The sequence below is a fragment of the Camponotus floridanus genome, unplaced genomic scaffold, assembly GCF_003227725.1.
Source record: "Camponotus floridanus strain SB8 unplaced genomic scaffold, Cflo_v7.5 scaffold12, whole genome shotgun sequence".
Lineage (NCBI taxonomy): Eukaryota > Metazoa > Arthropoda > Insecta > Hymenoptera > Formicidae > Camponotus > Camponotus floridanus.
The window spans coordinates 3,352,510-3,362,961 of record NW_020229237.1 but is presented as its reverse complement, the minus strand read 5'-3'; the positions used below and the strand labels follow the sequence as shown (position 1 = coordinate 3,362,961).

The 10,452-nt window shown below is 33.8% G+C and overlaps 2 protein-coding genes across 4 annotated transcripts in view; one reads left to right on the top strand and one right to left on the bottom strand.

The window, feature by feature from the left end:
* Positions 1-4,474, top strand: part of LOC105259090 (rab3 GTPase-activating protein catalytic subunit) — a 28,673-nt gene extending 24,199 nt beyond the window's left edge. Inside the window, exons 7-14 of one of the 2 annotated variants that reach the window (XM_011270827.2) lie at positions 2,028-2,085; positions 2,192-2,282; positions 2,376-2,514; positions 2,866-3,046; positions 3,122-3,221; positions 3,493-3,812; positions 3,937-4,137; positions 4,207-4,474. In XM_011270827.2, coding sequence (XP_011269129.1) covers positions 2,028-2,085; positions 2,192-2,282; positions 2,376-2,514; positions 2,866-3,046; positions 3,122-3,221; positions 3,493-3,812; positions 3,937-4,137; positions 4,207-4,437 — 1,321 coding nt within the window. In that variant the 3' untranslated portion in view covers positions 4,438-4,474. Of the gene's footprint in view, positions 1-2,027; positions 2,086-2,191; positions 2,283-2,375; positions 2,515-2,865; positions 3,047-3,121; positions 3,222-3,492; positions 3,813-3,936; positions 4,138-4,195 lie in introns of both variants that reach the window. The other variant, XM_011270829.2, reaches the window with a different exon arrangement.
* LOC105259091 (transport and Golgi organization protein 6 homolog) lies at positions 4,269-8,655 on the bottom strand. Of its 2 annotated transcripts, none has more exons than XM_011270831.3 (8): positions 8,354-8,655; positions 8,170-8,272; positions 7,846-8,086; positions 7,231-7,758; positions 5,878-7,095; positions 5,602-5,803; positions 5,189-5,340; positions 4,269-4,414 (listed from the first exon to the last, which is right to left on the bottom strand). In XM_011270831.3, the coding sequence occupies exons 1-8, from the start codon at positions 8,397-8,399 to the stop codon at positions 4,379-4,381; spliced, it is 2,526 nt and encodes an 841-aa protein (XP_011269133.1). In that variant the 5' UTR covers positions 8,400-8,655; the 3' UTR covers positions 4,269-4,378. The 2 variants fall into 2 exon arrangements, with proteins under 2 accessions (XP_011269133.1, XP_011269132.1); XM_011270830.3 differs by lacking the exon at positions 4,269-4,414 and adding an exon at positions 4,759-5,113 and having other exon boundaries at positions 8,354-8,644.
* Between the last annotated feature and the right edge of the window lie 1,797 nt (positions 8,656-10,452).

Here is a 10,452-nt window from a genome sequence, read left to right as displayed (position 1 = left end):
GAATCGCGAGCACGAATATGGAAGACTTGTCTCTTCACCGTTAGCTCGGCCGCATCGCGGTCTTGAAGTCGACTGCAAGAACCAAGCGCGGCCGCGTCCGTCCCCGGTAGAAATCCTGTCCCATGCCAGAGTACTGCAGCAGTGTGGTAGGGCAGTAGCCTTCGATGGTAGGCCTCCTCGTAGGCTGGGCAGGATACAAGCTTCGCCTTGACGAAGTTTGCCAGCGGCGGAAAAACCTCGTTGAAGGGCAATACGTTGACTCTTGACAATCCTGCCGTCCATTACTGGACATCATCCTCTAGCGCGATGATATTTAAATTATTTTGGCTGAGATATTTAAATATCCTGCTTATGAATAATATATATCTAATGAAATAATATAATAATAATGTTACAAAACAGTAATAACATGGTAATATTTTCTTATTGATATTACTATAAAAAGATATAATATAGAATGAAAAGTGTTATATGTAACTATTTTTTAGCAATTTTTAATTAACAATCACTTATCAATATTATTTTATCAATAACGTACATGTCAAAAAAGTATCGTAATTGTAATCATGTAGTTTTGTATTTTGAAAATTTTTGAAAAAGAAAGAAAATTAATTAATTTTTCAGTCATTAATATCTTAATTAATATATTGCTTATTGAGATATTTTTCATTCGCATATCACGTCAATTTAAATATATCATATCATATCACGTCAATTTAAATATATCATATCATATCAGTTTAAATATGAATATAAATTTATGTTAAACAAATAAAATAATACGCAAAGTTATTAGAATTTTTTGCGTTGAATTCTTTAAAAATCCGAATCATAATCTCTCTTATTCTAAAATGAAGTTTAAATCGATTTAACTTAGCCGTTTAAATGCATCTTCCTCTATTATGATTGCATCATTATTCGGTCTTTTTTTTAATTATAAAACCTCTCGAAGGTTGGGGACAAGTTTATCCCTCACCTGTTGCTTCTTCTGACTTCCAATCGTGTCCCTGAGCCAGCCATACGCGACGAGATTTTATAAGTGCATTGCATGTCTAATGCAATTGTGTCTTTCTTCAATTTCGCATGCGTTGCTATTGCAGTCTAATTGATCTGTCAAAAAATTTGATAAATCAATTTAATTTCGTCTCATTTAGGAAAGAAAATGAGAATTTTGATTTTTTTAAGACAAAAATTTAAATTTTTTTGATAGTTTGATATCGAAAAAGGTAAATTGAAATTTGAAATTTGGATCTTTTTTTTGAGAAATTAAATATATAGTATTCCTTTCGAAATAAAAGTTTAAATGAAATGATTATACTTCTATTTATTTTTATTATTATTTCTTAATGATGCAATTAAGTGCTAAATATAATATATAAAAAATAGCATTCATTAATTAATCGTTTTTGAAAAAATAAATTATTTTATGTAATATAAATAAAAATAGATTTAACTGCTGTAATATTAATTGACATCATTTTATTAGATATAAAATATGGAAATATCTAAAAGTTTGCAATGATTCTAATAACATCGTGCGCGATTTGATATATGTATTTAGCACAGCTAAATATTTATTGCCGACGATAGAAGATGCAATGTAATTTTTTGCGATTATAAAAATATGGAATATGCGAATTATCGCTATGTGCGTACACATTAAAATATTGATATGATATGCGAGAGATAAGTAATTCTTAAATTAATGAACGGTGTTACATATAAACCTGTTCGTTTAATTTCAATATCCAATATTTCTTCTTTTATATGAATATTAATCTATAATCTTTCAGTTTACCTATTTATAAATGCGCTATTGATCGATATATTTACCTATAAGACATGTTACGTATAAGATACCCACATCGCGACTTTCTAATTACAGTTTTCGATGACGTTTAAAAAATTTAGAAATGTTTTCTCTCAGTAAAGTACAGATATGTGAAATTCATTTAGGGTATGATAACTCTCCTAGAATCAATCTAGTCGTTTCACGCTATGCAATAGTCTTTGTACTTTTGTTTCAGAGTCGGGCCTGGCTTTCCAGATTCCGTTCGCACATGCTTATTGCATCAAAAGTTGCAGGTACGTGAATTACCAAATATTTTATGTAACGCTTATGTAACTTATATATCTTCATTGAGAAAGAGAAAAATGTCATTAGCTTCATTCTTATCTTTTGCGCGTGTAGATGATGAATTGCTGCATAACAAGGAAGAAAGCGAGAGAGGAGAATGCACATAGATCTCTAAGTATGGAGGTTGACGATGTAGAGGAAACAGGTAGCTAACATTCGCAACAGACTTTAACTGCATTTTTACGTGTGAAAAACGGTCGATGGAGAAACTTAAAAGCTTTTGCTTTGGTTTTCGCAGAGTCCGAAGAAGAGGAATTCTTCGAATGTTCGAGTGAAGAACCGGCGAACGAAGAGACTTCGTCCAGGATGCAACTGAAGGCGAAGCACTTGCTGTGGAATAAGCCTGCGGGAAGACTGGCTAAACATCCATCACTCAGGTTGGCTTATTTTAACGAATGACAGCCGCAAATTGGCCGAGATTCACATGAAATTTATAGAGTAAAATTTCTTTTGGTTTGCAGAATTTAAATATTTCAATACAATTAACTGAAAAGGAATGAAAATTAAATTAATATCTTGAAATATATGATACTCTTTTACTAGTGTGCTAGCTGCTGGATAAAAAGTGTCATTTGAATAGTATTTAACATTGTTGGCGTTTTATTTTTTAAATAAACAGAAATATCTCTATCTTTGCAACCATATGATATTCGCGTTACTTTTCGGACTGAATAAGTTCGAGAAGATATATGGTTTTGTGACTTAACGTGATGGAAATTAATGTGTAGGCTGATTCAAACTGGAGATCTTCTTTATCTACCAATCACGCAGGATCCCGTACCAAAAACGGAAGATCAGCTAGAGGAAGACGCGCAGGTGATGATGCAACTTGGTACCGACAAATACGCTTCCGAAATGCGAGCTCGAATGATGAGTGCATCCTTGTTATCCGATATGGAATCCTTCAAGGTTTGTATTGATTTAAAAATCTGGCGATGTATCTTTTACTATACATATTATACTTTTATCATATATATAATACAGGCCGCAAATCCTGGCGCAATATTAGAAGACTTCATTCGATGGTATTCTCCAAGAGACTGGATTGATGACGAAGGCCTTGACGAATGGGGACAGGGAAAAGGTCAGTATTTTGTTTTCATTATGCATACAAAATTTCTGGATATATGTTTATCACATTCTGAAAAATTTCTCTTGTTTACGTTTCTTCTTAATCGTGTTTATTTTGCATCTATATCCATCATGTAATTAACTTCTTTGTCTTAAAAAATTTAATTTAAAAAATATAGTTTTCTTAAACTTTTTGTAGTATTATATACAAATATAAGGAATATCCGCAATTTTGATTGATAACGCTTAGTGCGACATTCTTTACATTGCATCTTGAAATGTAGGCCACTTGTCGCCGCGTATGATGATCCCCGATAATCCGTGGTCGACAACGTGGACATCGGCGCAGCCGGTTCCCGCACACCGGCAGAAGCGATTATTTGACGACACGCGAGAAGCAGAGAAGGCTCTACATTACCTGTGCTCGAAGCGAATAGGCCAAGTCGCGCAGCTTCTACTGCCGTCTCTAACGCACGCCGCACTCCATACTCTGAGCTCGCAAAAACAGGAGGCTCTACCAAGTTTGCCTGATGTAGCACAGAGCATACTCAATAAACTGCAATTTGCGACGAAACCGATCCATCAGAAGTTACAGTTGTACGAAGTATGTGCGTCGATGATCAGAATCTTCGATCTATCATAAATATTATTATTACAATAAATTAATGAATATTATATAAATGTTTACATGTGTTTACATATAATATGCTATTTCAATTCTTTCTCAGGAAATTACGCGCGATGTTGAAAGCGTGGAGGCGTTAGTCGCACAGGTGAATTCGCTGCAGCATAAATTAGGTGGTAAAGACTCCAAGGAATTTACATCCTTCTTGATTCAATTGATGCGAGGAAAGGAAGTGAGTGTGCCCGGTGGTTCCAGGGGAGACATTGGAACACGAATAATAACGATGTTCCACGACGCCCAAAAGGTGACCATTTTTGCAAAAGTTATTTAATTATTATATATTTCAATATAAAATACCTCAGCTTTATTTCAGGCCGCTCACATGATGACGTCCGTCAACAGCAACAATGATGCAGCTAGTGCCGCGGGAGATGGTCGATATAAGACGTTTCCTGAACCGTCGTGTAAGGAGTTTATTTTACGGGCGATAATGCCACGGCCTTCACCAGCCTCCACTCCGCAACCGCAGCGGCTGTACGCCTGTCTTAAACGAGATCACATTCGCTTGGCCGGATTCTTCTCTGAAGATACGACATTTCTGTAGTCGACTAGAATTCGTTGTAGTGGAATTTACATAAATGTCCGCAACATCGTATTTGTGGTGATCACAAAGTGATCACAAATCATGCGTCGTACTTCGTTTTTTACATTTTTTTCAAATCGTCGATAGTTTATTTCTTCAATATATGAGACAGATTTTCAATTTTGTTTCCGTGACAGAAATAAGTGCAAGAAATAATTTTGTTTGCACAATATAACGTGCGATATTTTTTAGTTATTTTTAGTTATACGAACTTTGTTCGTTTTACTGAATAGACATCTTACATGTAGAAAATATTTATCTCTAGACTAAAAATTAAATATAATTTTTATTGGAGCGTTGTATATACAAAATATATGTATATTTATTTGCATCATGGAATGGATGATGGATTCAACAAAAATATTCTCTTTTCAAGTTTAGAAGGTGCGGATAGAAAGTCCCGTATAATATGATCGATTTCCTCCAGAGCTAATTGAGCATGAAGCCGTAACACGGGATCATCGTCATTATCGCGCAAGTGCTTCAATCCGCGATACAAGTCGACTAAATCACTACCGAGACTGTTCAACGTATCCCGGCCGAGGCCGCGAAATAGAAGTGTAGCAACTAGCACAGCGGCACGACGACATTCGGGTGTCTTGTCCGATTTTATTATGCATGCAATGCAGTAGAGAATCTAAAAGTGTTAAGATCAAATTTGCAGAGAGACTCGTTCGGCACTCTGTTTCCTGAACATTTCATATATACGTACCTCGATGAGAATGTTTCCTAATCGAAAGTTTAACACTTTGCAGAGTTCTCCCAAGCAAGAGAGACTGGAGGCTCGTACTAAGGGATCCGCGTCACGCGTCGCGCACAAAAAGCCGTTGACTAGCGTATTTTTATGAACTACGCTCATTTCACCTGCGAAATATCATGTTTCAATTACACCTGATTCTTGCTCGAAACTTAAAATAAAAATCACTAGTTGCATTATATTTTATCGTTTCTTGGATGCATAAATAATGATAATTTGTTAATAATATATTTTATAATTTTGTTGTAATATTTAATAATTTAAATAGAAAAGAAGTTGGTATATTTTATTAGTTGGAAAAAAATTACATGAGATTTTTAAAATTATGTAAGAGAATATATAATAAAGAAGAGATTTTTTATGCATACCTAAAGCTCTCGTTGTCTTGACCAATATCTCCCCGAGTTTTATCCTAGTTTCGACAGTTATTTCTGCGTCTGTACGATTAGGCATATCGATATATTCAGGCATGAGTATTTCTATGATTTCTTCCGGGAATGCAGTTGCCAATGCACACAGTCCATTAATAGACGCCAGATATACAAACGAGTCTTCGTGCTTTAAATTCTCCTATAAATGTTCACGTGACGTAAATTATGAAATTATGAAAGGTTTAGCGAGAAATTAAAAAATTAAAAAATTACCTGGAACAAACGCAAAACGATCCTTTTTCGCGCTACAGCACAAGAATCTTTACTCTCGATCAGTTTCGTGAGCGTTACAAGACCATGTGCACGAACAGGAAGTAACGGGTCCGCAAGATCCTTAATGGCTTCATCAAATTTGTTTGATGTGGTCAGATTTATCGATATGTCTTGATAATATTTCCTTTCTTCGGTTTTGACTCGGGATTTTTCGTTTGGATCATATGTCACGATGTAGGCTACCACTTCGTCAATCAATGATCTAAGTTGCATCGGCAAATTCGAATTTCTACGATGCTTTTCTAAAAACGTAGCAAAATCTTTTAGGAGATCGATTTTGAGCGTAGCTTTTTTCTCAAGCAGAAATTTTATCAGCATTAAGCTGATGTACAATATTTCGCATTCGTCCTCTTCTGTTTTGTCTTGATAACTCTTTGTATATGCATTGAACAATGATTTTATGAACGACAGTAGTGGCATGAGATTTTTTACTTGTGCATCTTGAATGGCACTAGTGCTGGCTAATTGTGATAGAAGCTTGTGAGCCGCCAATTGCATCGCGATGTATTCTATTTTATCGTCTTCAGTCTCTAGCATGTTTTGTCGTTCAACTTTGTAGCTGGACTTATTTATATTTGACAGAAACTTTAGCATATAATAGAATAAACTAGGAGATAAATCCTTTGCTATGGATACCAGTTCGAAAACGGTATCAGCTAGTTCTTCGTATTTCAAATTTTTATTCAGCTCAGTAATCTGAAGACCACCAGTTGGCCCAAACTGTGCTGTCACATAATCTCCAAATTTTGCCGATGTATCGTGTCCCAGAAAAGCTGCATAAAGCTTTTCTCGCGTAGTCTCTTCCTCAAGAATTTTCAATAACAATCGTCGTAAATTTGTTTTTAATATGCAAGCACTTTCACGAACTGTATTGTACAAGCAAAATAAAGGTGTAGCAACATATAAAATAACTGTACAAGGTAAATGCTTGAATTTGGCATCTTCTGTTAAGAAACATTTTGCTAAACCATCTATACATTGTTCTATTTCCTTCTCGGATTTTACAACATATGGTTCTTTTGTTAACAGAGGTGCACAAATAACTTCTATAATGTATTTTAGACAAGCATTTGGATTGTAATCGTACAGAGCCTTGATACAGCAATTTGCTATCATCGAACTATGATTTATATTTCCTGAACAGAGTAAATTTAAAATCTAAAAAAAAATGAACAATCTGAATAAAACATGACAAACATATTTGTTTATACAGATATATTATACATTTTACTAAAAAAATATAATTTATTTCTTAAAAAATAAAAAAAGAGAAATATAGAGATATATACATACCTGTGGACATACAGCTTTATAATATTCTTCAGCATTCTTTCCATGTGATGCTGCTATCAATTTACAAATTGTTTCTAATTTCTTCCAATCTGCACCCAAATCTAGATCGTCTTCGCAAATTGCAGTGATTAATGATAACACTCCATTTGATTGTACAAGTATTTTAATTAAATAATTCTGAGTTTCTTTACGTAACCATTTTGGTGCATTTTGCATTCCAAGAATTATCATCAATTCCCGAAAACATATATAATGCGGACAATTGTTTAATAACGAAATAAATTTAGCATGAAATTCTTTTTGGCAATTTTGCAGCCTTTGATATTCTTCTATGGTCATGTGAAATTCCTGCTTATTTACATTCGAGGATTGTTGAACTTTGCTTGATGGTTTAGCCAATGGAGCATGAGACAATTGTAATAGAGCAGCTATCAGAGGACCAATTTGGGAAAGTATAGCTGGTCGTAAGTTGAGATCATCAAAAAGATCTAGGAGTGAATGTGTTGAAAGACATAATCGTTTGTATTTCTGCAACATAATTATATAGAATAAGAGATATCGTACAAGTTACATAATACAAATTTTATTTTGCAAAAATTAGTGAAACAATCTTACCTCCATACAATTTAATTTCTCTTCCTCTTGACAAATTTTTAAAGCTTTGGGACATAACTTAGCCATATCTATACCAACACCAGGTAATAAAAAAGGTATAATTCCAATTGATACTATTAATTCTATTGCAATTTTTATAGAACGATATTGTTTCACACTAATAGGTGCATTAGTATCTATTTTTCCATTTTCTTCTTTAATGTTACATAGTATATAAATTATTGTTTGCAAATACTGATCCCTATAAACAAAAATATATCTAAAATAACGTTCTTGTATTTATACTTAAAAGTACACGGAACTTTCAGCGATATAAAATTTTACCTGATGTTGACATTTCTGATCGATTGTCTTACGTCTTCTGGTAGAAGTTGCATTACTTTCTCTAATATTCGCGCTAGCTTGTCATCAAAGCTCTTCGCTTGATCTGCAAATATACGTTTAATTAGAAAATGCAATATATATTAATATTGATTTATCATTATTTTTAAAAACCATTGTGCTTTACCATCACTGCTGGATATCAATGTGCATAACATTTCATAAAAATCCATTGTGATGTTTTCTCATGATGTTTCTTTGGGTTGAGATAGCCTGAAAACAATTATGCCTTCGATCTTCGATCTCCGATGCTCCGATGTAGATAGAACCTGTATTCAAAGCGCCTCTATGTCCACATGGACATTAAACTACATAGCCAGTCTATGAAATTTCTTAATGGGTAACACGCTATGTCGATAAATTGTGATTTTGTTCTGTGCTATGAAAGAAAGTATGTTCGTCTCTTTCTAACTTATTGCACTAGTCCAGCAGTGCAGCTAAAAAGAACAGACCCAGGTGCAAGCATTGCGCGTGCGTATACAAAATAAATTTCAAATCGCTTCTAGCTTAACCATCTTTACGCGAATCGACTTTACTTGAATTGCAATCGTGTCGCGTCGAATTATGATGCGGCGCCAATTTGCCCGAACGTAATTCGCGACATCGCGTTGCTTTATAAGCGTCGAATGAGCACGAATTGTCACGTAAATATGATAAATCAAATCAACTCATCGTTCACCGGCTGTCCACAGGTCGCTCGATTCACTCGTCTCAGGATGTCCCATTCCGATCTCGATGCACACAAACTCACACGATGTCATCAAACGAACACGCAACACTTTATTCGGCACTCCCGATACTCGTTCGCACCCAATAATCATCATCAAAAACGCGAATAATGCGACGCAACTTCGCTCCACCTTCGGGATGATACCATCACTGAAAATTATCAAAAACCGCTATCGCGCGTTTCCTCGACATATTATGAAAGTCGCGCGATCATCCTTGGACACTCTCAATGCTCGTTCACTCGCGATATTCGTTTATTTACGGTTAAAGACGCGAAAAATGCGGGTGTTCGATGATCTGCGTAATTGCGTATGACTCCGATTCACGTATGACGTAGCAATGACGCACTAATATGGCGGCCGAACCAGTGCGCATTCGTTTCTGCGCATGGCCATTACTGCGCTCAACGTTCGCGCAATTTTGATTTCTCAATATTTATTATCTTTAATTAATAACACGTAATAATAAATATATAAAGATAGAATCCATTAATCATATTGGTCGTATATATGTAGATTTGCCCAAAGCAAGAAAAAATGAGAAATATTTTTAATTATCTTTAATAAAATCCATTCATAGTATTTTTGTTTTTTTCCTCTTTTGCGCAATTTTGATTCAATATATAACGTAGAAAATTGCGTAGTATATTGGGTTGTATTTATTTTTATATATTCACAACTATAATATTCGCACGAATTTTTTGACACTTACAATAATACTCGTGCACACTGTACCTTCCTTGTTTATTTTTAAAAGACGAATAAAGGGGAGCGAATATAATCCGACCGATTTTCACTGCGTAAAAATGACGCGTAGTCTGACATCAGCGCGGTTTTCTTCACAATGCGTTTAATTATTGCAAATTTAAATCAAAGAGAAACACTCGACTAGTGACTAGTAGAAATGTAAAAAATGAATGTTAGAAATGTAAAAAAAATTATTATATCTAAAATAATAATTTAATTTGAAATACAAAATTAAAAGTTATTATAGAATCTGACTTTATAAAAGCGCAGTAAAACAATCAAATAGTAGAGAGAGATTCGAAATTGTTATGGACGTAGTTATGTCTCGTCTGTTTCCGCATCAAGATAAATTTAATTAATTGAATCACTGATTTTTCATTAAAAATCATGAATTAAAAAATTATTTTAAAATTAATCGGTTTTTGAGAAATAATTAATTATTACGCGTACAATTTGAAATTGGCTCGTATATTTTATTTGAATAATCGTAACACATGTACGAATAGAATACAAATTTAAATTATACAAATATATAGAAAAAATGATACAATAGGGAGAGAAATGGTCCTTTTGTTTAACATATTCGTTCCAAATTTTTTTTTAATGAAAATATTTATCTTAATTTTCAAGTTAATATTATCCCCAAGTTTATATTATCCTCATATTATATTATCCTCGATATTTATATAAATAAATATATCCCTTATATTATTATTAATATTAATCTAAAAGTTTTAATTATTATAACATT

Excerpts from the sequence above, each read along its gene's own strand:
- LOC105259091 (XM_011270830.3), bottom strand. The coding sequence starts at position 8,399 with ATGGATTTTTATGAAATGTTATGCACATTGATATCCAGCAGTGATG. Across the intron at positions 5,804-5,877 it reads TCGTTTTGCGTTTGTTCCAG|GAGAATTTAAAGCACGAAGA; the intron begins GTAATTTTTTAA and ends GAACATTTATAG. Across the intron at positions 5,114-5,188 it reads TAGGAAACATTCTCATCGAG|ATTCTCTACTGCATTGCATG; the intron begins GTACGTATATAT and ends TAACACTTTTAG.